The 27080-nt window shown below is 40.5% G+C and overlaps 1 protein-coding gene across 1 annotated transcript in view; it reads left to right on the forward strand.

Moving 5' to 3' along the window:
* The first annotated feature begins 319 nt into the window (after window positions 1–319).
* PRRC1 (proline rich coiled-coil 1) overlaps window positions 320–27080 on the forward strand; it is a 36892-nt gene continuing 10131 nt past the window's right edge. The window contains exons 1-7 of the mRNA XM_029941831.1: window positions 320–451; window positions 5356–5478; window positions 6126–6509; window positions 8531–8691; window positions 11409–11511; window positions 15079–15242; window positions 22219–22322. Coding sequence (XP_029797691.1) covers window positions 5376–5478; window positions 6126–6509; window positions 8531–8691; window positions 11409–11511; window positions 15079–15242; window positions 22219–22322 — 1019 coding nt within the window. The 5' untranslated portion in view covers window positions 320–451; window positions 5356–5375. The remainder of the gene's footprint in view (window positions 452–5355; window positions 5479–6125; window positions 6510–8530; window positions 8692–11408; window positions 11512–15078; window positions 15243–22218; window positions 22323–27080) is intronic.

Below are 27080 nucleotides of genomic sequence, written 5' to 3' on the forward strand. Positions count from 1 at the left end.
CTCCCGTGGGCAGCCATGGCACAGGATAAAGGGAGCTACACCTGCTAACGAAGGTGCCGTTCTCGCGTGTGAGGTTGTGGAGTGGAAAGCATGACCGTGCTGCAGAAGAATGTTTCTAGAGGGAACTAGCGCCGCGTCTCCGCCGACAGCAGCACCTCAGGTCGGAGGTACTCACACGGGTTCCACTGGCGTCCTCGGGCTGGGAGAGGGGCGGGGCGGCGAGAGGCCGGGCTCCCAGGGGGCGGGGCAACGCGCAGGGCGGGGTGACGCGCGGTCGACGTGGCAGCCGCAGGGGCGTGCGCCTCCGGTGGCCATCTTGGAGGCGGGGACGCGCGGCGTTGAGCTTCTGCTGGCGTCTTCTTGGTCTCCTCCGAGCCTTACTCTCAGCTCTCCGAGCTCCACGTCCCCGCGCTTTTCGACTGCCACGCAGACGCTCTTTCGGGCTCCCCAGGTGAGCGTCAGCCTGGCAGCGACGCGGGTCCCTGCGGGGTGAGATGCGGGCGCCAACGGGCGCAGTCCCTGCCAGGTGGGCGGGCCGGCCGGCGCCCGGGGATGGTCAGGGTCGCGTCGGAGCCCCGCTGTCGTCGAGTCCGGGCGTGGGCTGTGCGAGCGGACTGGGCCAGACGAGCAGTCTCCGCCGCGCTCAGCCCTGTGGGTGCGGGTTGTGGGTCTGGTTCCGGCCCTTTGCTCCGGAGCGCGGACCCAGACTGGCGTCGCGGACCGTTTGGCTCCGCCTTCCAGAGCGCTGGCTGTCGGAGCGGGACCAGCGGCCGGCGCCCGCTGACCTTAGCCCGGCCCAGCCCAGGCGGGAGACGTGGCAGAGCCTGCGGGGAGGCCACTGGCTCCAGGAACAGGATTTCGGTCGCTCGGGCCTTTCCCCAGCTCTTGGGTGCACACACCGGGCACGGCCTTGGGAAATAGCTTCTTTTCCCTGGGTCCCCCCAGCCCGGCTGAGCCGCTCTAGAGAGGGTGTTTGCGTTCTGCTCTTTGTTCCTTCCTGGGGCCGGCTTCAGGCGAGTTTGCAGGCAAACTCCTGTCTTAGATTGGCAGAGTTATATATCGGTTTCTGTCATTCATAGTAGGTACTTGGAGAGGCAACGTGTACTTTCCCGCGAAAGTGACATGTTTTGAAGTTCCAGTCTTTTTCCTGTGCAGCCATTATTTCATTCACTTAACGTTTATAGAGGTGTATTTTGGCATCAGAACTGAGGATGCAAAGGCAAAACTCACATCCTGCTTTGGGGCTGTGTTGTCTGTTAGTGGAGTCCATCTTTTGCACTAGTAGAACATCAAAAATAATTGCTTTTAGTCCTTTTACATTAATTAAAGCTGTATTATTCCATTTCTTATATTGTAGTGTAATACATAGGCAGTCCCCTTTTTAACAGAAAAATCCTGTGGGAAGCATATTGGAAGAGCAGGGTCTGGCCAAAGACTGAGGGCTCGATTTTCTAAGCCATTTTCATCACTTTCTTTAATGTTCATATATTAATAATACTTTTTGTGCCAAGACTTATGCACTAAAACCTTTATCAGCTTTGACATTTCACTATTACCGCAATAGCTTTTCTTTAGTAGAAGGTTTAATGTTTATGCACATGACATTTATCCACTATCATCATTAAACTGTTTCTTAAATAAGGTATCTTGTAAAGACTGAAAACACTTGACCCTTTATTGCATTGTTATTGCATAGGTTATTTTGCCAACATATCCATTCATTTTACGGATCAAGATGCTCTTTAAACCTGACTTGAGCCAGTCAGTGTAAAGATTCGGTCGCACCTGTAGGAGGAAACTGAATGACCAATAGAAAATGGGGCGATGGAAAGAGGTAGCTTTTGCAGGGAGTAATAAAGTCCCCACAAGGCCATTTGTGTTCGAGGTCATTGCCCTTGGGTGAATAGGTACTGAATGGAAGGATTTTGCCTCCCTGATCCCTTTTCTTTCTTGATGACATAAATGTTTCTTCTACTTTTTGAAAGTGCTGTGTATTTCTGCCTCACCTACTCCTTAGTCTGGTTGAAATTGCCTTCTAGCCCCACTCTTTCCATGGAAACAGCTCTCACTGTGCTCCTATCTTAGTTTGGGATACATTGACTTTTTCAGATACCATCGTTTGGCATTTCCACAGCATTTGATACTGCTGCCTGTCCCCATCGTGAGACTCTTCTTTGGCATTTGGACACCACAGTCTCCTGGTTTTCTTCTTTTTGGTCATCTCCCTCTTGAGCTTATTTGAGACTATTTCTCAAGGATTGATTGGGTTATCTTGTCTTTTCATTTGGTATCTCCTCTGAGGTAACCTCATCCCAGAACATGGCTTTAGAGGCTATCAGTAAGCTGAAGAAATCCACACCCACATTTACTCCAAAACTGCAGATGAAGTCACGTGTCTCTCTCTCCTTGGGTGTTTCAAGGAGCCTACACTCAACACATCCAGTATTAAACAGTGCATAATGCCCCTTCCCAAAAGAGAAGACATCAAACAGACACCTAGACCTCTTCCTGTATTCCCTGTCTTTGTGAGTGGTGTAGACATGTGTGCAGTTGTGCAAATCGTGCCTCTTCCTGTCACTGCCCCCATATCCAGTTCTTGAGTCTCCCTCGTCTCTGCCCTGTCATCACATTCGTCTAGGCCAGAGCTTCTCACCTTTGGCACTATGGATATTTGGGGCTGGACAGTTCTCTCCTGTGAGGGCTGTCTTGTGCGTTGTAGGGTCTGTAGTGGTATCCCTGGGCCTTTATCTACTGGATGCCTATAGTCCTCTTGCACTGACAACCAAAAATGGCTTCAGACGTTGGCAGATGACCCCGAGAGGCAGGATTGCCCTCTTCTCCTCCTGTACTTGAGAGCCACTTGTCTAGAGTATTGTCAGTTTTATATGAATTATTTCTGTCTTTCTTAATAGTCTTTCTGTCTTTCCTCTGACTGCCTTGTGCCCTGTCTGCGAACTGTGGTCCAAGGAATGTTTTCATCTTTAGAACACAAACGTAAATTGGCAAAAGCTGGAATTAGCTTTAAATATATCCTTCAGCAGACCAGTAGCTAACTGTGGAACATCTATAAAACAATACTATTCAGCAGTTAAAAAATACCCAACTAGTGATAGATCCAGCAGCTTGGATGGATCTCAAGATCATTATGCTGAGTAAAAGATAAAGCTGATCTCAAAGTGTTATATGCTATGTGATTCTATTTAGGTAACTCTTTATGAAATGAGTAAATGATAGCGAATAGCTTGTGGTTAGTGGGAGGATGTGACAAAGGAGCACTGTGAGGGAGTTGCTTTAGGTAATAGAGCAGTTCTGTAACCTGAGTGTGGTGTTGGTTACATGAGTCTTTGCAGTTGATGAAACTTCATAGAACTATATACACACAAACATACACCCGTGTGAAAAGAGGTGAAAATTCAAATAAAATCTCTATTTACTAGTATTGCACCAATGTGAATTTCCTGGGTTCCCTGGATTCCTCTGGTCTATCTTACATCTTACTGTGAATCTAAAATTTCTTTTAAAAAATTTTTAAGGCTTATTTATTTTTGAGAGAGAGAGAGAGAGACTGAGCGCTAGTGAGGGAGGGATAGAGAGACAGGGGGGAGACACAGAATCCAAAGAAGATCCAGGCTATGAGCAGTGACCACAGAGCCTGATGTGGGGCTCGAACTCATGAAATGTATGATCATGACCTGAGCCACCCAGGCGCCTCTAAAATTTCTTTTAAAAAGTTAAAACAGAAGACACATATTTCATCTCCAGCTTGAATGCTGTATGGTGCTTTTCTGTTCTTAACCCAACTCCTTGACCTGGTGTGAAGTTCACCATGGTGTGGGCTCTTGCCTGTGTCTGTTTTCATTCTTCTTTTCATTTTGGTGCACGTGGGTTTTCTTGAACGTGTCTTGTCCTCTCTCCCTTACAGGCCTTGTTTCCTTCCTGTATTATTATTTCTTTAATATTTTAAAATGTTTGTTTACTTTTTGAGAGAGAGAGAGAGAGAGAGAGAGAGAGAGAGAGAGAGAGAGACTGTGAGTGAAGGAGGGGCAAAGAGAGTGGGGGAGATGCAGAATCTTAGGCAGCCTCCAGGCTCTTAGCTGTCAGCACAGAGCCTGAAGTGGGGCTCGAACCCATGGACTGTGAGATCATGACCTGAGCTGAAGTCGGATGTTTAACCGACTGAGCCACCCAGGCGCCCCTGTCTCTTGTATTTTTACATTGTCTGGGATCTTCTCTAAGTTCTTTTCTCTTGCTTAATTCTAAACATCTTTAGATCTCTGCTTATATGTGATTTCCTTTCCTTTCAACTCAAAATCGTATCCTTTCAAGACTGTGTTCTTAGCCACGGAGCACATAATTCAGTTCATTGCCCAGGGGTGGTATTATTTAATTGTCTCTCATACTGGACTGTACATATCCTGTTTGTTTCTGCTTATATTGTATGTCCACAGATACTGGTACAGTGCTTGGCAACAGTTGACTTTTACTAAATATTTGATAAATGAATAAGAACATCAAAAGCAAATTCCCAAGTTTTATTTGGAAGTTTTGATACTTGAGACAGGCTCGAAAATTTGTCATTTTTAAGGAAGTTAAGGAAGTTTTCCCATATTTTGTGCTTCATTTTTGTCTTAGGACCTCTTTAGTTACTCTATAACATTTTGCTGAAGTTGTTTCCTGTACCTGAGACCTATCATTTAGCAGTAACTAAATATGACTTAAAATGTGAACTAGAGATACTGGGAATAGAGCACATTTCAATTTTATTTTCACGTTAACAGAAATAGTTCACATATAATACTTTATGGGGAGAGAAGTAATCTTAATAATACTTTCTAATAGGGGCACCTGGGTGGCTCAGTCAGTTAAGTGTTTGACTCTAGATTTCAGCTCAGGTCATGATCTCAGGGTTGGGAGATTGAGCCCTGTGTCGGGCTCCATGCTAGGCGTGGAGCCTGCTTAAGATTCTGTTCCCTCCCTCCTCAGAAAAATACTTAGTAATACTTAATGCTTAAATAATTCATTTTTATATTAAATGTAACAGTAACTGGAATCTAGATATAAATCTTACATTCATGTGACAAAAAATTATATTAGTAATCTGTTTGAAGTTTATGGACAATTAGTTAATATCAGATTATTTCCTAATTACCAAATATGTGTATGAAATGTCTCATGTGCGTACTAAACGTAGTCACAGACTATTGTCCTACGAATTTTGACAGGTCCTTTATGTAGAAATAAATGGCATTGTATAAGTAGCATAGACAGGTCTCTGTCTCTTGATGATTTTCTAAAATTCTCTAGAAATACACTTGATTACTGTGTAATAGTTATTACACTTGTATACCTTCACAGTAAACCATAACTGAAGGAACATGATGGAAGAGAGCGGAATAGAGACCACCCCGCCGGGGACCCCTCCGCCGCATCCCGCGGGACCCGCCGCGGCCACCGTGTCTTCCACGCCCCTTCCTTCAGGTACCTGGAGCTGTCTGGTGTCTGGTGTGTCCGGAGGGGGGTGGGGACGCTGCCAGCTTCTCTCAGAGTCAGCCAGAAGGAGACGGCGTATTTTACAGGGCCTCTCATCTTTGCCAGGCCAAAGGGAAGTAGCCTTTCTGATTTAAGCCCAGAGGTAGAAAACATGTTATGTTTTGCTTTGGGTCAAGTTTTGATCTCTATGTTTATGCTGGCTATAAATCATCTTTTTATGACAAAAATATCCTAAAAAGCATGTATTATTTTTGTCTCATGTTCAGTGAGTTTGATGATGAACTTACCAAAAATTTTGAGCCAGTATATAGGTTTTTATGCTGAAGTCAACAGGGGTAAAAAACAGCTCTACTTTCTTAAAAAAACATCCAAAATGAATGAAAACACGATATGAATGGGGCTGTAACTTAACTCGGCACAGCTGCTGCTTTAGCTTAGGGGAAAGTAAAAGAAAGTCATCTGCTCTCAGTCATATTTGTTGTATATTTCAAATTACACATTTTAAAATTAATTACTCAGTTACAGCTTGTAATTTTTTAAATTTTGCAAGAAAAATGTGATAAGGTACTTTGAAAACTAAGTGAAAAGCATTTTCAGTTTGTGTTTTTTTTTTCTCCCCACCTACTTTTTTTTAGCTGCAACCAGTTCTTCTTCGTCTCCAAACGTGTCCTCCATTCAGCCGCTGCCACAGCGCGTGTTCTCTGCCCCGCAGCCGCCTCTCCCTCCCGCGGTGCCCTCCGCGCCCGTGGTGCCGCCGTCACCCGTCCCTGCTGGCCCAGCCCTCGCTGCTTCTGCACCTCCTCCGGGGGCTCTGGCGCCTGCCGTTGCCTTCACTAGCCCCCCTCTGTCCCACTTCCCCCCTCCGTCTTCCGCCCCCAACACTGTTGCATCTGCACCCTCTTCCGGCCCTCCCACGTCGGGATTTTCTGTTGGGGCCACTTACGACATTACAAGGGGACACGCGGGAAGAGCTCCCCAAACACCCCTGATGCCGTCCTTCTCTGCGCCCCCCGTAACAGGTAATTCTCTTACTGAGGCTTTGAATTAAGTGGAGGTAGGTAATGTTTAAGTGTGTTTGTTTTTTTGATAACTGCTCTATTGAGAAATAACCTACGTACAATTCACCCCTTTAAAATATATAGTTCAGTCGTTGTCACAGTATTTATTTACAGAGTCATGCAACCATTGCCATCATCAGTTTTAGAACCTTGTAATCACTCCCAAAAAGAAGCCCTCTTGCTATTAGCAGTCACTCTCAACTCACTCCCAATTTTCACAGCCTGAAGCAACCACTCATCTGCTCTGTCTCTCTGAACTTGCCTATTTTGAACATTTCATATAAATGGAATCATGCAGTGTGCGGCTTTTCGGACAGGATTCCTTCCCTTGGAATATTTTTAAGGCTCATCCACATTGTAGCGTGTGTCTGCACTCGTGTGTGTTAGGGCTCAGTGACACTCCATCGTATGGTAGTCCTTCCACATTTTGTTTATTTCATCGGTAGATGAACTCTGTCTTGTTTCTCCTTTTTGGTATCATGCATACTGCTTTCATGAACATCGCTGTACAGGTTTTCATGAGGACATGTTTTCACGTCTCTTGGGTATGTACCTAGGTATGGAATTACCAGCTTTGAGAAGATGCTAGACTGTTTTCTTACTACCATTTCACTTTCTCCTCAGCACTGTTTGAGTGTTTCAGTGTCTGTATTACTTTTTTTTATAACTTTGTTGTCTTTTGCTGCATTATTTTTAGCTCCTTCCTTTAAACTCTGGAGTATTCTATTCTTAGGTTTTGACATTTAAATTATTAAAATAAAGCTGTTGTTAACTTAGTAAATGATTCACTTTTATATGTTGTAAAACGTATATGTTGAGTAAATGCAGTGTGGTTTCTCTTATAGAGAAACACCAAGGTGAAATTCCAGAGTCTTTTTTAAAGCTTTACTTGAAAGGTCATATGGACAGAATGGTTCAGGGAATAGTTTTATTTAGCTAGGTAAAAATTTAAAACCAAATAAAAGCTCATATATGCCTTAAGTTTGTGACATTGGGCCATTTTTCTTTTCTAAGTCGGTTACATCTGCTTTTTTGTCTTGCCCTAATAGTCATTGAAAACCACTATCAGAACTTCATTTTTGTCATTTTCTGCCTGTTACTTTTCCTTTTGAAAAAAGAAGCAACTTTGTTGTGACTTTTTATTACCTAGCTTTTTTGCTTATCTGTTTATAAAAATTTTTCGCACAGTATAATTATATCTATGCCTGAATATGTGAATTGTCTGTTCTGAGTTAAAGTGGGGCACATGGAGTATGTAAATTAGGTTACACTCTTTTCTGTGATGGGCTTAGGTGCTCAGTTAGTTTTATGCATTAAAGGGATCAGAATTACACCTGCCTAAATCCAAGTGCTAAATAGAGCCAACAGGAGGTAGTTTTTGATATATATTTGGTCCATTTTCAGGACACTTCATAAGAAAGCCTACAAAAAGGGAAAGAAATTTGTTCTTTGGAATCTCATTTCATTTGTATTTTATAAAGATTTAGATGATTCTTGGAGTACAAAACTCAATCTTTTTTTTTTTTAAAGAGCTTATTTCGTTTATTTCTTATTTGTTCCTTTATTTCTTTTTTTTAATAACTGTAATTATGTTTTTATTGTTATGGCAGTTGACTACATATGCCAATATATATGGAAAGAACATGGGGAAGACTAAAGCTACAATGGGGAAATACATAGCAAGCAATATAAAATATAAGCATAGGTAATTTCACATGACAAAACTCAATCTTGAAATGCCTGAGTATAAGGATGCCTCAGTGGCTCCGTTGGTTAAGTGTTGGAGTTCGGCTCAGGTCGTGATCTTGCGCTTTGTGAGTTCAAGCCCCATATCAGGCTCCATGCTGACAGCAGAAACTGCTTCTGATCCTCTGTCCCTCTCTTTCTCTGCCCCTACCTGGCTCCTGCTCGCGCACACCTTTTTTATAGCAAATAGTTTATGAAATAAATGACACATATGAGAAATTTTTGCCACTTACCAGGTATTTTGCCGACTCCCATTACTCAGCAAGCCAGTTTGACCTCTCTGGCACAGGGGCCTGGAACCACGTCAGCCATTACTTTTCCGGAGGAACAAGAGGACCCCCGAGTTGGTCGGGGCCAGGATGAAGCATCTGCTGGTGGACTCTGGGGTTTTATTAAGGTGAGGCGTATTTAGTTCAAAAACTACGCTGAACTTTTTAGTTAGAAAATTATTAGATGTTCATTAGAGTAATTTTGAAAGTACAGAATGGTATAAGGAAAAAGTAAAAATTCTTTTTTTGTTTTCTAACCAGTTTTTTATAGTTCCTCTCAGTCTTTTTTATGTGGTGATCTTTGTGTATGTATATATATGTATATATATATATCTTTCTTAAAATAAAAGTCAAAATGGGGTAGTGACATGTGGACACTATTTTGTGTCTTGTCTGTCTTTATGTAGCATATATCAGGAACATCTTCCCAGCCGTAAATATTCTTGAGAAACTTTCTTGACGGCTGCTTTGCCCTTCACGCCAGGGCATTTATTTCCCATACTTTGCTAATGCACTTTAGCGCTCTCTGATTGTAATTCCTGCCAGTACAACTGTGATGCGCATGCTCACAGATAAATCTGTGTGCTCATCTCTGTTTTGTCGAGGTTAATTTCTGATGAATGTCACAGTGAACAGTGATTGGTTGTCCCAGCAGCATTCATTTGTCAGCCCTGATTATGGATTTGAAATACAACTTTTTCTGATTTGACAAACAAAAAACTACTGTTTTGTTTCTTGTTACCAAATTTGAACATTGTTTCATGTGGTTTTTTTGCCATTTGTATTTTTTGCCACTTAGGTCTCTAGTCCTATTCTTTGCCCATTTTTGAGTTGGGATGATACTTCCTCTCTGAACAAAAATTCATAAAAGCTCTTAGTGTAGTAAGAATGTTTTATTATGTGCCATCCGATATTGCAGTTTTCTCTACTTTATTGTGCATTTAAATATCAGTGTTGTTTTTTCTCATTTTATGTTAAAAATTGTGTTTTCCTACCATGCTCTATCATGAATGTTTTTTTTTGTTATTTCTTCTCATTCTTTTATGGTTTTATTTTCTTATACCTATCAGTTTATTGTTTCTGATACTTTATTTGATGAAGTAGAAGTCAGACCTAATTTTCTTCCAGCCACTTACTCGACGCTGGTAATATCATTTCCCAGGGGTTTGAAACCTCATCTTTATGTTAATTACAAAATTGTGTGTTCATGTCATTACCTGGACTCTGTTGCACTCTTTGGCCTGGCCCTGCTATAGTACCTCACCGCCTTGACTACTGTTAACCCTGTTTATTATTATACTAATGTTTATTGAAAGTCTACTCTGTGCTCAGGTGGGGATGAGGAATATTCACTGATGACTAAGAAAGGTCAGTGCCAAGTGCCTGCTTTCATAACGATATATCAGTATTTTTATAAGTTTGCAGAATTCTCTTAAAAACTTTACTAGACTTCTGCATTTATTTCTCATAATGAATTTTGGAATCACTCTGACCAAGTTTCTCCCAGTATTCTGCTGAGAGTTTGGCTGCAATTTAATTATATATTTAACATTTTTTTAATTGCTAAGTAGCTAACTTAGTTACAATGGTTGAGCTTTATATTACACAGAGGTGGTATTTTTCTAAGCTTCCTTTTTAAAAAATTTTTTTTAACATTTAAATTTATTTTTGAGAGACAGAGACAGATCATGAGCAGAGGAAGGGCAGAGAGAGAGGTGGACACACAGAATCGGAAGCAGGCTCCAGGCTCTGACCTTCTAGCACAGAGCCCGACATGGGGCTTGAACCCATGAACGGTGACATCATGAACTGAGCTGAAGTCAGACGCTCAACCGACTGAGCCACCCAGGCACCCCCCCCTTTTTTTTTTTAATCCTTCCATACTTTTTATAGGTTTTCCTCAAACGGGGATTAGTACTACATTTCTTTGTTAAGAGTTTGGGTCAGTGTGTCTGTTACTAGGTGTAACACCCAGCTAAACTCTGCGTGTCTTGTAGCAGTTCTTCTAATACTCCGCATAATGTGGGTTACAGTTTTAAATATCGCTATTATAAACTCAGCTTTTTTCTGAATCCCCTTAGTTTGGCGGTAGCTCGGAAAAGGCGGAATTGTGGCCTGCTAGTCTTGTGCCATCTCAGGAGGCCCTGCTCCCTCGAGGTCTCTGGCCCTGGGGGAGGTGTGGCACGAGAAGGGAACACTCAGACCTGGTTCCTTCTGCTTAGTAGTGTGGCTTTAAGAGTTCAGAGGAATAGGTCTGGATTAAAAGAGAGAATTTGGGAATGAACACAACAAACAGGAAGTAGGAATAAAGAAGAAACACAGCAAATTGGAGAACAACGCAGAATAACACATGTTAATAAGTAACTTCTGGGGAATAAGGATGAGAAATACTATTTTTAATTTTTGGTTAGGGAACCAAGTATGAGTTCATGGAGACATCTCATTGCAGTTTTATTTGGGACCTTGATGGATAAGTTTTGCATAGTCTTTCATATAAATAAGTAGAAATGAAACAATAAGAATATGTACATACAGAGAAATAAATGTGTAAATATGTGTAAAATGATTACATATGAATATATACATCCATCAAATGAATACATACGCGTGTGGATATACAGGCCAGTGTGGTCTTTAGACTGTCGTGTGTCTGTGATAAAAAGAGAAATTGAGAGTAAGTATTTTGAAATCTTAACAGCAATTTGACATTGCTGTAACCATGTTTTTCTTAAATTTTACAAAATTACAGGTCTACCATGTATCAGAAACTTCAAAAAAGTTTTCTTCCACTGTCGAGTGTTCTTTACTTAGAATGGGCCTTTATATGTTAATTTGTCTTGTGCAGGGTGTGGCTGGAAACCCCATGGTGAAATCTGTGCTTGACAAAACAAAGCATTCGGTGGAAAGCATGATTACAACGCTGGACCCTGGCATGGCTCCATATATCAGTATGTACTTAAGATCGAGCTGCATTTGCTGTATGGTTTTAAAGTATGTGCCTTTGCCAGCCACTCACTGTCATTTCATAGTCTTGTACTCCGTGGCAATCTTCTGACGTTCTTGATGATAAGTGTTAGCATTGGCATTCTTAAATTTTTCTTAATCAGAAATAAACTTTGAAAACCCTACAGAATGAACTTTGGAAGGAGTAAAACCCATATGAATTTGTATACTGATTAGTATACTTGTAATTAGTGTATTTTAATTATAAATGTGATTGGTATTGTTGTATATGAATTTTATTTTGTTCACTAATGACATTTGAAGTGATGCTTTGTTTATATTTGATTTTGATAATTCTCCAGTTACCTATTTTAATTAAATGGGATTATGCTTACCCTGGGAATAGTATTTTTAGAGGAAGTTAATCTGTTAACTAGTAATGTCTGATTATTAGGTCTGTTGGGGAAGCTGTTTTACCCACCTTGAGTCCCCATTACCAAGAATCCTCCAGACGGGTGGCATAGACATACATGCTGTCTGCCATTTAATTTCGAATGTACATGTTCAGTATGTGAAGAAGCATAATTGTTCGCAGATTCAGTGACCAGTTATTAGTAATTCTGTCAAAGATAACAACTTAGAAGTCACAGCCATGCCTCAGGTACTGGAACAGAGATTTTCATAGCACTAAAAAGTTAGTAGCTTTCAGGAGTCTTGATATTGTAGGCGGTTCGCTAGTAGACATCAAAGGACAAGACCTAACTGTAATGAGTATCGTTTGTTCCGTGCTTGCGGCCCCAGGCAGTACCCCAGAGAAGTGAATGTGTAATAACTCAGCAAGGTAACTGTTTTCTTTAAGTTGGAGGTGCAGAACTGCAGTTCGGAGAGATTATTATCCTAGGTCATGTACAGTTGGGTGGAACTAGATTGAATTCATGTTCAATTTGTTTTTACTCTTTACCACTTTGCTTCTCTGGAAATAGAAAATTGAATCAAGTGTTAAATCCGCTGAATTGTTTTTTGTGTCTGCCAAAGGATTTAGAAGTTGGGTCCTGTCGTAGATACTGACTATATATTCATAATAATTAAGTGTGACATTAATGCACCATATATATTCTTCTCAAACTCATGTTTTGAATGAGGGAAAGAAAGGAATTCGTATTTTTGGAGCTTTTGCTATTTTAACAGGTACTGTGTTAGACTGTGAAAGCAGTTATTTAATCTCTAGAATAAACACTGTGAGGTGGCAGATGTTTTGTTTTGTTTTGTTTTGTTTTGTTTTTTGAAGAAACCAGCTCATTGACTGCCCTGAGGTGACAAAGCTCTTAAAGTCAGGACTCACACCCAGGGCTTTGTCTCAGGCCAGTGGTCTCTGTGGCATCATGAAAAAGGTAGAAAACGAAAGGGGTCGAGTTGCAGGGGAAAACACCAAATAAATCATCTGTCAGCGAAGATCGTAACTTAATATATCGTCTTAATCAGTTAACTACAAAAAGGAATAAAAACTGATGTGAAAAAGCTGACTCGTGACAGTGAAAGCAAAACCATTCTGATCTAACAAAATTCAAAATAAAACTTTAGATTTTTTTTACAGAAATATTCTAGAAATCATCACAATTTCAAACATATCAAGAAGGTTAGAAATGGATTTTAACACAGTTTAGCTTCCTACATTTTTAAAATTACTTTTCTTGTCATTCATCAATAAAGGTGACACTGCTCATCACAGAAAGACTTAGAAGCCTCTGGAGCTGAAGTTTAATGGAACGGTACTGAGCTAGGGTCAAGAGATAGGTCCCACATGGAGGAAAAATTAGAAAGAAGTGTATCTGTTCTCTTCTCTCCTCTGAGACTCGGTGCTTTTAGGTTTTAGTAACTTAGGAAATTCTAGTACAGATGGGATCTGTGGATCGTGCCAACAATAGTGAACAAAGATCCATGATACAAAGCCCAGGTATTTTGAAAATATTTTCTGTTGTTCCACAAGATGCTTATTACGGAACACCATAACATTGTTTCGGGGGCAAAATTTTTTACAGTATAAACAGCTTTCTTGATCTTTTTGTTTGACCAGTGATAGCCATTAATGCCAGGTGCGAAAATCTGCTGTGCTTAGAATAGGTCTTTGAACTCAGTATGTCACAAAATGTTAGATTAAGATTTTTAAAAATAATTAGGTGTATTTATCAAATCACACTGTGTAAGTGGTACACCGTTTTTAGAAATGATATATTAAAAATGTTTCAGAATTTTAATTTATTTCATATTTGTCTTTTTAAATTTCAAGTTTTATATGTGTTGGTACTTCCATTTCCTTATATGCTTGCATATTAGGACAATAATAGAAGTATAACTTATAGCTAGATCCCCCATTTATTTATGGCATATGCTTTTTATTTCTTCTCATGATGAAGATGTAGGGTAAAAAAGTTGACTCTCACCATGTAAACTATTTTCTAGATAAAAAGTACATTTCATGGCAGTCCTTGTTGAGTGCAGAACTTCTTTACAACTCCGACAAATTCCTTTTTGTCAGGAACAGTCTTCATTTAATTTTCTGTAACATCCCCTAAACGTGTAACTTGTATTTCACGAGCCCCATATTTAATTTCTTTGATTGCTCACTTAGTTCAAGGACTTGGAATTCCAACATCCTCATGGTATCAGAAGTTCACGCATAATAGATGTGTCTTTATTAACCGAAAGCAGGAAAACCATTGTGATTTGCAGGCTTAAAAATGCAATGTGTCTTATCCAAAGTATAAACTTACCAGAAAATGAAATCTTGTGAAATTATAATAGAGCAGTGTAGTAGAAAATTAAACTTTTTCCATAGTTGTTAAAACATTATTTCCCAAATTGACATGTATGGAAGACTTTCTAGGAGCTGTTATTAGATGCTGAGAAAGTAGTCTATGAACAGATTAAGTATGGAAAGTCCTGGGTTGAAGTCATGAATTTTAACTGTTGGTTTTCTGAGAGTCTTAATGTTCACTGGGAATTTCCAAGAGAGAATGTGTAGAGCAACTCCCAGGCTTGTTTGAGCACAAAATGGCTGTTGTAAGGGGAAGCTCCTAACATATCCTAGAGCAAGGTTTCACAGGAAAAAACTCTTATGCTCTGTGTGTGGCAGATGAGATGCTCAGAATATTTGGAAGGCATGTAGTATTTTCTGCTTGTAGATGAGACTCTTTCAAGTAATGCATTAAATGTTCATTTTTAAAAGTCAGGGCAAGTTGGTAGTTTGGGTCTAAGCACTTGAATGAGACGCTATTAGATTAGGGGGTGAAAGTGTGTCTGATAGAGCAGATGGTGCAGTGAAAGAGGGTTTCGGAGTGTGACAGACCTAGGTTTGTGTCCCAGCATCATCACACAATTGTTACTGCGGGCAAGGTCTTACCAGTCTTTGCTCCCTCAGCATATAAAGAAGTTCATAATCTGTGTCTTGCATTATTTTGTGAACTTAGTAATAATTATGTAATAAAATATTAGCATATGACAATGATTATGAGAATTTCATCATTCATTATCATTCATAATTTGGAGTTGAAATTTTTTTCTGGTCTTGGTAGAATCTGGAGGTGAACTGGATATTGTAGTGACCTCGAATAAAGAAGTGAAAGTCGCCGCCGTCCGAGATGCCTTCCAGGAGGTCTTCGGCTTAGCTGTGGTGATCGGGGAAGCTGGACAGTCCAATATTGCCCCGCAGCCGGTGGGCTATGCGGCTGGGTTAAAAGTGAGTACTAGAAAACTTTCTTCAGCATATAGAAACTGGAGGCTAATTGTTTCATAATTCTGATAGTAATCCTTTGGTCCTTATGGAGCTGATGGCTTTTTACATTCCTAAATATTGATCATCGTGGTTTTTAATTAGACACCTGTGGTGTAGTTTTACTTTAAAGAAAAGGTAGGTTTGGATGACGGGACGGGAGGAAACACTCGCAGAGAACACGAAGAATAGTTAGTCGTAAAAGAGATCTTAACCCACTGCTAACATGTCAGTCGTACTGAATTTAAATCATTTTATACTGAAGTTATAGTATCCCTTGAATTCTCTTAAGCTTTTTATTGCTACACTATAAATAATACTTTACACTTAACGTATTTCTTCATGGTTTTGGGGACTCTAATCTATATGAAAGTTTCCCAACTATTAATGGGGTTCTGATAGGCAGGTTCTATCTAGATTGACCCTCCAAATCTCCCTTTTGCCCTGTGCTTGGTGAGAGGATTTAGCACTCATCTGGGAAGCTTTTCTTAGCTTCCTTGCCTTGATTCTTCTTCTCCAATCTTTTAATTCCTTTGTCTTAAAGACCTATTTGGCACCTTACAGGTACAAAAACCTGTTTTTCAGGGTCTCCCCAGTGTATAGAGACTTTTAAAATCTCATTATCAGTAATAACATTAAAAAAAAAAGACACTGTCTTAGTTTTTCCATAGTGAAAGAAGAGGATCTTTTGATCAAGTCTGTAGCAGGGGACAGATGATAGAATAACTTATTTATTTATTTATTTTCCCTTTTATAGTTTATTGTGAAGTTAGTTTCCATGTAACACCCAGTGCTCATCACAAAAAGAGCCTTCCTCCATGCCCATCACCCCCCCTACCCCCCGTCAGACCTCAGTTTGTTTTCAGTATTCAAGAGTCTCTCATGCTTTATCTCCCTCCCTCTCCCCAGCTATTTTTTCCCCCTTTCCCTCCCCATGGTCTGTTAAGTTTCTCCTGTTACACTTATGAGTGCAAACATATGGTATCTGTCCTTCTCTGCCTGACTTATTTCCCTTAGCATGACGCCCTCGAGATCCATTCACGTTGCTACAAATGGCCATATGTCATTCCCTCTCATTGCCATGTAGTACTCCATTGTGTATATATACCACATCTTCTTGATCCACTCATCATGGCAGTGCTGTTGCTGGGTCATAGGGGAGTTCTGTTGTTAATATTTTGAGGAACTTCCACACTGTTCTCCAGAGCGGCTGCACCAGTTTACATTCCCACTAACAGTATAGTAGGATGCCCGCTTCTCCAGCACCCTAACCAGCATCTATAAGAATGACTTATTTTAGGGGTGCCTGGGTGGCTCGGTTGAGTGTCCGGCTTCAGCTCAGGTCATGATCTCATGGTTCGTGGGTTCGAGCCCTGCGTCGGGCTCTTTGCTGACAGCTCAGAGCCTAGAGCCTGCTTCAGATTCTGTGTCTCCCTCTCTCTCTGACCCTCCCCTGCTCATGCTGTCTCTGCCTCTCAAAAAAAAAATTAATTAAAAAAAGAATGACTTATTTTAAAGAGTACTTTCATACAACTACATACTCACACCACCATTAGAGTATTACAGTTTGTCTTCTGGCCTATTATTGCTAAAAACCTTGTCCTACATCCGCGGAAAACCTGTCCAATTCCCAGTGAACTAGATCTGGTTTCCTCAAGCCAGTGAGGGTTAAAGTTCTAAGAATCCTGGGGTGCCTCAATGGCTCAGTCGGTTAAGCATCCCACTTTGGCTGAGATCATGATCTCAAGGTTCATGGGTCCAAGCCCCGCGTCGGGCTCTGTGCTGACAGCTCAGAGCCTGGAGCCTGCTTCAGATCCTGTGTCTCCTCCCTCTGCCCCTCCCCCGCTCATGCGTACTTGATCGCTCTCTCTCTCTCAATCTCTCACTATCTCACTCTCATTAAGGATCGAAGAATCCTGTCCTCATACGTTTTTTACCACCAGCATGTAGACATGTAAGAGCAGATGAACACTGAACAGGTCATTAGCATGCAAAGATTTCTCCTACCTTAAATAAACCAGGGATTTTAACAAAAATTTTTACCTTACTTATCATCTACCATCTTATTGTATTAGGTTGATTTTTTTTTTTTGCTGCTTTTTGCAACCAGACTTCTCCAAAGAGTATGCTAATCCTTTATCTCTAATTCTTCTCTTCATAGTGGCCCGGCTCTCAGTCTGACTCCACAGAGAGTGTTGTCCAGGTCACCAGTGTTCTCCATCTGCTCTTACCTGTCAGTAGCTTTTGACACACTTAGGCCGCTTTAATGTTTTTTTCAATTCTGGGGTTCCGCACTTTTTTCCCTGCCTCACTATGTGTTCACTCCCGGGTGCTTCCTTTGTTGGCTCTCTCTGATGATTTTGTCTTTATCTACATTCCCTCCTTTGGTGAGCTCATAGTGTCTGGCTCTGAATACCGTCTGTGTGCTGACAGGTTCCCATTTCCACCTCCGGCACAGGCCTCCCGTGTAAATTAGATTTATGTAAAAGTTGCCTTCTCAGTATCTTACCTTGACTGTTTCAAACATCCACCTGCTTTTTCCCCCTCCCAGTCTGCCCCTAGCCTTCTCCATCTCTAGCATTGGTGGCAGCACTGTCCTTCCATTTTCCCAGGTGAGGAACCTTGGAGTCGCCCTTCTGTCTTTACCCGTGCACAGTTTATCAGGAAATCTTGTTCATCCTGGCCTCCCCAGTGTGTCCGGCACTTGACTGCTTGATTCCTCACTGGAATCTTGCCATTGCCTCCGACTAGGCCATCTAGCTGTTGGGGTCACCCTGGTAGAGTAATGACCTTGGAGCCCTGTAGGTCATTCTCAGCAGAGTGGCCACATAATCCTTTCATATCATAGGTGAGAGCACGTCACTCTCTTTTTCAACACTTTGTATTTCCCACATTCCTTAAGTTCCCATGGCCTCACATGGTTGACGTGGCCTCTTGTTTCTTCTCTCGCTGCTGCAGCTCCTGCTCTTTCCCCTCGCTCGCTCACTCACGCCAGTCACAGTGCCTTCCTCGCAGCTCTTCATCCTTGCCTGGCCTGCTCCTCTCTGTAGGGCCTTTTCACTAGGTCTTTTCTCTGTCTGGTACATTCCTCCCTCCAATATGTGCTTGGTTGGCTCTCTAAACCTTTAAGTCTTCACGCAAACCTTGCCTGCACAGCGAGGCCTGTCCTGACTGCCTTATTTAGTCCTGCATCCGGCGCTGACGCATCCTGATCGCCCTTACTCTTCTCTGTTTTCCTTTCCGTGGTTCCCAGCACCTTCTGATACGCTGCATCATTTCGTTTTGCATTTGTGTTTTGGAATGTTTCCCCATGCTCCTCAGGAGCAGGAATTTTGGTTTGGTTCACAGATGTAAAGTCTTAAAGTAGTGCTTGGAGTTCTTTAAGGTGAATAGCAGTTTTATCATCAAGATGTCTAGGGATGGCTCAGGTCATGATCTTGCAGTTCGTGAGTTCAAGCCCCGCATCAGGCTCTGTGCTCAGAGCCTAGAGCCTGCTTTGGTTTCTGTGTCTCCTTCTCTCTCTGCCCCTTCTCCACTCCCTCTTTCTCAAAAACAAACATTAAAAAACATTTTTAAGAAATGTATAAACCCCAAACATCAAAACTAAAAATACTAGGGTGTATTTTTAAAATTATGAATTTATTTCCTCAAGTAAGCAGTCTGATACAGAAGACATTTTCATTGTGGGATCTGCTTTCAATTTTGGTTTAACATCCTATTAGTTTCCTGAGAAGAGTATAGATTCTCCCCGTAAGAGCACTCTGGCTGCCTCCCACCCATCACTATCCCTTGATTGTACCTCCACAGTCACACAGTGGTCTTCTGACTGGTCTAGAAGTTGCTCTGATGAGACACAAAGATCTCGCAGGGTCTCAGGAGCCTGTAAGGAACTCCCTTCTTCGGCTCCACATGTATTCTTGCCTGTACACGTGTTCTGCCTGGTTATGTACCTGGGATGAGGCAACTTGCTGTTCTTTCCTATCTGCCCGTTCAGAGCGCTGTTCTCTCCCTCTGGGAAGTGGGACCTGCCTCCTCCCCACAAGTGTTCATACGGTACGTTGCCCCAGAACATAAAATACTCCTCTGAGGGTCGTTTGAAAGGACGGTTCAATATACTGTGTTCAGTGTTGGGAATACAGGTGACATAATGACGAGGTAAAAATTTTTTGTTGTTTGTTCTCATCAAAACTGAAAAAGGACCAGACACAGTTGTCAGCTAATAGGTCATTAGTTTTTTTTATGACAAATCACCATGTGATATTTGGACTATAACTCAAAATTTCATGGTTTTTAAAACATGGATCTGAAATATGTTGTTAAATATTACACAGAAGATATTTAAAATTGGGGTGCCTGGGTGGTTCCATCAGTTAATGACCAACTTTTGTTTTAGGCTCAGGTTATGACTTCACAGTTGGTGAGTTCAAGCCCTGCATTGAGCTCTGTGCTGACAGTGTGGAGCCTGTTTGGGATTCTCTGTCTCCCTCTCTCTGCCCCTCCCCTGCTCATGCTCTAGCTCTCTCTCAAAATAAGTAAATAAACTTAAAAAGATATTTAGATATTTTTATTGTTGGTTTTTGCTCTTTGTTTTTTAAATGTTTTTGTTTTTAAGAGAGAGAGAGAGAGACGGCATGAGCAGGGGAGGGTCAGAAAGAGAAGGAGTCACAGGATCTGAAGAAAGGCTCCAGGCTCTGAGCTAGCTGACAACACAGAGCCTGACACAGGGCTCAAACCCACGAACTGCGAGATCATGACCTGAGCCGAAGTCGGATGCTTAACCGATTGAGCCACCCAGGAGCCCCGGTTTTTGCCCTTCAAATTCAGACATACAGATTTCTTTTCCATAATATTTAATACAAGCTTAAAAATCAAAATTCACCAAAACCGATACATAGGAAAATCTTTCATAAATTTATCAGCTGTTCTTTTCCCCACAAACAGTAGAGGGAGCTAATGAGAAGAAAAGTAATGTAGAATCCTAGAATATTAACATTTCAACCCTGATTTGTTAGTCTCCGTCAGATTTTAATTAAAATGAGTCGCTTTTCTGAATTAAACCCAACTTTTCCTTTAAGCACGTGAGATTGTTTAAGGAAATAAACCTGCCATAAGTAAAATGAGGAAGCTTCTGAAATGTATATGCCAACCATTAATTTTATGGAAAAGCCAAGGATAGTTATGACCACTGTTTTATAACTTGTATTCCACAGATACAGATAAAGTCCACATGCATTTGTGAAGAAGTATGGAGTTTTGATTAAACCAAATTGCTTAGTGTAACCTCTTAAGAGTATAGAATAAGCTCTGGCAGCCTTTTTGTATGTTACTTTCATTCTAGATCATTACTTCAGTGTGGCCTCAAAAGTACCTACTTCTTGATTCCTTTACATTTCTGAAAATGAAGTTAATATGTGTTCTTTAAACATTGGTAGGGGCTCTGCTTAAAGTGTCTACATATGTGACTGCAGAAGATGCCACACTTAATGTGAGGGGAGAAGAGAAGCACACGTAAAATACAAATCCCTGTGTTGTAGGATGTAAACCGTGAACAAGCTTCTTTTCCCGGAAGTATTAAATCTAGGAATATTGTGTTGTGCAGAGCTGAGCAATCATCTTCAAAAGGGTTAGGAATGAATCTCTAAACCTCCCACTAATCTCCTAGTTGTTTTTACTAAATTAACATTTATTTAAACTTACTCATAATCAAAATTTAACCGTAACTAACTTGCTCTTGGGAGGAATAATTTGGGCAAATGTACATTATCCTGTAGAATATCTCTTAGATATTCTTTCAGATTCAATAGGTGTCTCCTCATTCACAGTTACCAGAAAAGTTACACTATAAAGATTCTTAGCATAAGTTATAGAAATTTTTAGGAAGGTCTTTATTTGTTTATTTTTCCTGTAGTTTGTTTTTACTGAGTGGCTCTTGGGTTAGACACTAGGAATAGTCCTGGAGAGACTGAGTACAGTTTCAGTCACACCTTCTTTCATCCTTCATCTTCATAAGCTAATGTTTTAAGTTGATTTACCCATTTTCATGCAGTTGTCACCTTCTTTATTTCTGTTGTCTGTAAAAATCAGTTCAGTTGTCTCTAGAAGTGCCCTAGCTTTTAAATTCTCATTTATTAAGAATTGACCACTTTTTCTTAGTCACTGTTTAGCTCTGCTGTCCTTAGTAAAAATAGGTTAATGTATTACCATGGCAAGTTTTATTAAAAAATAGAACATATTTGTTCAGCTTTTTAAACACTTGCTATTCCTCCCCTTATGCTCACTGTTTATGAAGTAATTCAGATGAAAGGTAAACAGTAATCTTACTGAAAAGTTAGTTTTCTACCATGAGATATGTACTGATAGATTTCAGTTATACATGGAGCCTTGTTAGCCCCGCAGTTTTGTTGCATAAATGGTGGTAATTTTCCCGAAAAAATGTTGGTGCAGTATATACATTTGCAGTTAAAAATACATCAACCAACTGTTATTTTGGTGCATATCCTAAGGCTGTATTTTAAAGGAAATAAGAAGAAAGAGGAAAAAACATTTACTATTGATAGGATTGCCTACCTTGATAACTCGAGCAAATTAAATAAAAACTACTAGGACTGCAAAAAGATTTATCAGTAAGATATCCTCTTGACAGATCAACATTAAAAAGTAGCACACAGTTTCATCATATTAGTAGTAACCAGTTAGAATATTAATGTAAAAATAACCCACTTCATAGTAACAGCCAAATTAATAGTGCATATGGACAGTGCTCTGTAAACTGTTAATACTGAGGGGAACATGCTTGGAGTCTTTATACTTCTGTATTTTTTGAATATGTACAGTGGGTTGGTGGGTGTGTTTGGTGTTAATATATGTATTACGTAACCGTGAGTTAGTATATATAATACTGAATAATTTGAACCGGCTTCTCACCTGCGCCGTTGTCACTCAGGGCGCCCAGGAACGGATAGACAGTTTGCGTCGAACTGGAGTGATCCATGAGAAGCAGACTGCTGTGTCAGTAGAAAACTTCATCGCAGAGTTGCTGCCTGACAAGTAAGAGGCTTTTGTTTTTTTTAACATAATTAGAAAAATTTTTTTCTTATAATGAGAACTTCCACAGTATACTCTTGGCATTTTTCAGATACACAGTATAGTATTATTATTAATTTTGGTCACTGTGCTATATGTTTTCTCCCCACAACTGACTGCAAGTTTATACCTATTAACCCATCACCCATTTTCACCACCGCCCCATGCCAACCGTCAGTCTGGTCTTTGTATCTGTGGGTTGTTTTTATTCCGTGAGGAAGTGAGATCATACCGTATTTGTTCTCTCTGACTTATTTCCTTTAGCATAATGCCCTCAAGGTCCATTCATGTTGTTGCAAATGGCAAGATTTCCGTGTGTGTGTATATATGTGTGTGTGTGTGTGTGTATGTGTGTGTGTGTGTGTGTGTGTGTGTGTGCGCGCGTGTGCGTGCGCGCCACAGTTTCTTCCATTGACAGATGCTTAGGTGGCTTCCGTGTCTTGGTAATTGTAATGCTGCTGCAGTGAACATCCGTGGGGCCTGCATATAGCTTTTCAAGTTAGTTTTCATTTCCCTCTGAAAGATACTCAGAAGGCGAATTGCTGGATCATAGCCTTTTTAAAATATTTTGAGGAGCCTCCATATTATTTTCCATACTGCTGCACCAATTTGCATTCTCCTCAAGGGCTTTTTCTCCACATCTTTGCCAACACTTTGTTTTGTTTTGTTTTTTACTTTTGAGCATCTTTGCACGTATGTGTTGGCCATCTGTATTTCTTGAGAAAACTATTTAGAGCCTTTGCCCATATTTTGCCCATTTTTTAATCAATGTGTTTTTACTCTTGAATTATAATTTTTGATATATTCGGCTGAGGTAAATGGTTTGTAAATGATCTTTCCCGTTCAGCAGCTTGCCTTTTCATTTTGTTGGTGGTTTCCTTTGCTCTGTAGAACCTTTTTAGTTTGGTGTAGTCCTACTGTGTGATTTTTGCTTCTGTTGCCATTGCTTTTGGTGTCAAAGCCAAAAGAATCACCACCAAGACTTGTATCAAGCAGCTAACTCCCTCTTGTCTTTTATGAGTTTTATGGTGTTATGTCTTAAGTTTACATCTTAAATCCATTTGAATTATTTTTTGTGTATGGTGTAAGTAGTCCGGTTTCCACAGCACCATTTATCGTACAGTCTCTCCTTTCCCCATTGTATATTCTTTGCTCTTTTGTTGTAAATTAATTGACTGTGTGTGTAGGTTTATTCATCAGCTGTTTTGTTGGATTGATCTGTTTTTAAGTCAGTACCATACTGTTTTGATGAGTATAGCTTGGTAATGTATATTTGAAATACAGTTTGAAATCAGGGACTGTAATGCTGGTTCTTTCTCAGGATTGCTTTGTCTATTCAGGGTCTCCTTCGATTTCTGTGAAAAATGCCAGGGGAATTTTGATAGAGATTACATTGAGTCTGTAGATTGCTTTGGGTAGTATGGACATTTTAACAATTATAATTCTTTCAGTCCAGGAGCATGGAATATTTTTCTATGTATTTGAGTTTTCAGTTTTTTCTGGCCATGTCTTACAAAGTTTTCAGAATAGAGATCTTTCACCCTCTTGGTCAAATCTCTTCCTAAATATTTTATCATTTTTGAGGTAATTTGTAAGTGATCCTAGAGAACATTCCATGTGCTCCTGAAAGCATGCTTTCACCTGGTTTTGGAAGGAATGTTCTATATGGAAGGGTTAGGCCCATCTGGTGTGAGGTCTTGTTGAAAGCCACTATTTCTTTATTGATTTTCTGTCTGGGCGATCTAGCCCTTGGTACAGATGGGGTGGGAAAGTTCTTTAGTGTTACTGCTTTACTGTCAATTTCTTTTTTATCTGCTAATTTTGCTTTATATATTTAGATGTTTCATCATTGGGTTCATCTGTATTTACTATTGTTGTAGTCTCTTGTTGGGTTGATTCCTTTATTATTACGTAATGCCCTTCTTGGTCTCTCATTACAGTCTGTTTTAAAGTCTGTCCGGTCTGATAGTATTGTTCCACCAGATTTTTGGGGCTTCTTTCGCGTCCATTTGCGTGGAATATTTTTTTTCCAACCCTTCACTTCAAAGTCTGTATGTGTCTTTAGGTGTGAAGTGAGTCTCCTTTAGGCCACATACAGATGGGTCCTATTTTTTTTATGCAGTCTCCTATGTCTTTTGATTGGTGCATTTAGACATTGTTTTGTAGTTGTTCTTTCATTATGATGGACGACTTTCTGTAGTGTGAATGTAGGTTTACTTTTTATCTATTAGAGGTTTTGGGGCTGTGGTTGCCATGAGATTTCTGTATAACAGACCTGTATATGGCAGCCGGCTAACGATCTGTTACTTACACACATTCCAAAACAACATCTTATCCCTTCGCCCTTTCTGTATGTGTTGTATTTTACATCTTTTTAAAAAATCCCTAAATTATTTTAAATATACAGCTACTGTAAAGGTAGTAAAAATCAACTATAAGTGATTGATCTATTCCCTTTGCTGTGTGTTTGCCTTTACCTGTAAATTATTTTCCTTTATAGTTTTACCTCTATCCTTTTACCTTTGCTTTTCTTCTTAGAAAAGTCTGTTTGACTCTCTTATAAGCCTGGTTTGGTGGTGACTATTACCTTTGCCAGGTAGAATATTCATGATTGTAGGATTTTTTTTCTCTCCTTTGCAGAAAAGAAGAAAGTGGCATGATATAATCAAAGTGTGTGTTGAGAAATCTGAGAGCTTTCGGGGGTTTCCCTTTGATATAAGTAGTTCTTTACTTGATGTCTTTAGGATTTTCTGTCTATAAGTTTTGATATTTATGTTTCTTGACATAGAACTCTTTGGGTTCATCTTATTTTGGACTGTGATTCTTGGACCTAGATATCTGTTTCTTTCCCCAGGGTAGGGATGTTTCTTGCTCCTTTCTCTCTCTTCTGGAACCCCTACCGTGGAGTGTTAGTATGCTTAACGTTATCTCAGAGATCCCTTTTCATTTCTTTTTCTTTCTGCTCTTTACCCTCTTTGCTTTATGATACCCTCTCTTCCAGATCACTGCTCTGTTCTTCTTTCTAGTCTGTCATTTCAGTTACTGTATTCGACTCTGATTAGTGGTTTTTTTTTTTTATATTTTCAGAGTTTCTGCGCTCTTCTCCAGTCCAGTGAGCATTTTTATGCCCAGTACTTTGAACTCTTGACCTGTTAGATTGTTTATCTCTCTTTAGGGGTTTTAAGTTTTTTCTTGTTCCAAGCATGTGAGTTTGCAGGTTAGGCAAAACACCTACCTCTGTCAGTCCTGAAGGTGTGGCCTTGTGCAGATGTGTGTTTGGAGCCTTGGGCTGTCCCAGTGTGTACTATGCTGGCATCACCTTGTTGAGATGGCTTGAGTTGGTCTGTGTGTCCGAGGGGCTAGGGCTCACTGAGGTGGCAGCCCAGCTTGTCTGCATTGTCACGGTGGAGGGGCACATAAAGTATGGTGTTCCTGAGCACCTCCAAACCCCAGAGAAAATTCTGACAATTTCCCCACTGCTTGGCAGATGCTGTGGACTTAGGTCCAGCTCAAAGTCTTCACCTCACTCTGAAAGCTTTTCCCATCCAGAGAGTTACTCCATTTTGTCTTCCTGGTCTTCACAGCTCTTAAGTCGCCTGCCTACACGACTTAAGTCGCTCATCCAGCTTTTCATTGGGAGCAGTGTCTGCCATCACTTGCCCATCAAAGCTAGCTGCGGCGTTTTTCCTACAAATTACCTTTAGACAAGTACAGTAGCATTTAGGAAGATTAGGGATAGAGAAAACAGTTGGCTCTTAAAAAGCTTCGATTGGAACTGCACAGATCCACATATTTAGATTTTCTCTGATAGAATGCAGTACTCTGTTTTTTTTCTCTTCTTGCATGATTTTTATATATTTTTGAGAGAGAGCGCACAAGCAGGGGAGGGGCAGAGGGAAGGAGACAGAGGATCCAAATATGAAGCTCATTGTGAACTGTGGTATCATGACCTGAGCCAAAGTCGGACATGTAACTGAGCTACCCAGGTGCCCTTTTTCCTGGTGATTTTCTTAACTTTTTTTCCCTGTAGCTCACTTTATTCCAAGAGTATGGTAGGTGATATATATAAAATATACCAAACATGTATTCATAGATTGGTAAGACTTTTGGTCAACAATAGGCTATTACATAGTTTTGGAAAGTCAGAAGTTAGATTTTTGACTGCATTAGTGTGTTATGGCAACCCAGACATCCACGTTGTGCACTGGTAAACTGTCATATTGGGAAATCTGTCATCGGTTTCTAGTGTGGATTAAAGAGGAGGGGACTAAAAGGCTGTGATAGGAAAGTGCAGAGGAGCAGAGAGGGAGACCTGTGAATAGAGAGCAAACCCCAGATTGCAAACCACTGCACGGTTCGTGCTTTCTCTCTGCTGTGGTCCTGGGCCTGTAGGAAATAGATGCACGGCTGATAAACACCCCAGTGTGTTTAGCCCTAACAAAGAGTAGAGCCGGTACAGACTTAACTTCTCTGATGAACTGTACATCAGTTCATGTTTTGTGAGGAAAACTCACATGCTGTGTACCGTACTGGACAGAAGCCTGTGTGAGCATGAGCCATCCTTCTTCAGAGCTTACCCTATAAAGTTCCGCAATCTTGGGTGGTGTGTTAAATATATTCAAGTGTCTTTTGTGTGAATTGATGCTGGTAGGTAGATGGTCTGTCTTTGTAAAATACAAAGTGGCAGCTCCCACGTTCCATTTTGAGATTTTTGCTGGTATA

The sequence above is a fragment of the Suricata suricatta genome, chromosome 6 (assembly GCF_006229205.1).
Source record: "Suricata suricatta isolate VVHF042 chromosome 6, meerkat_22Aug2017_6uvM2_HiC, whole genome shotgun sequence".
Taxonomy (NCBI): Eukaryota; Metazoa; Chordata; class Mammalia; order Carnivora; family Herpestidae; genus Suricata; species Suricata suricatta.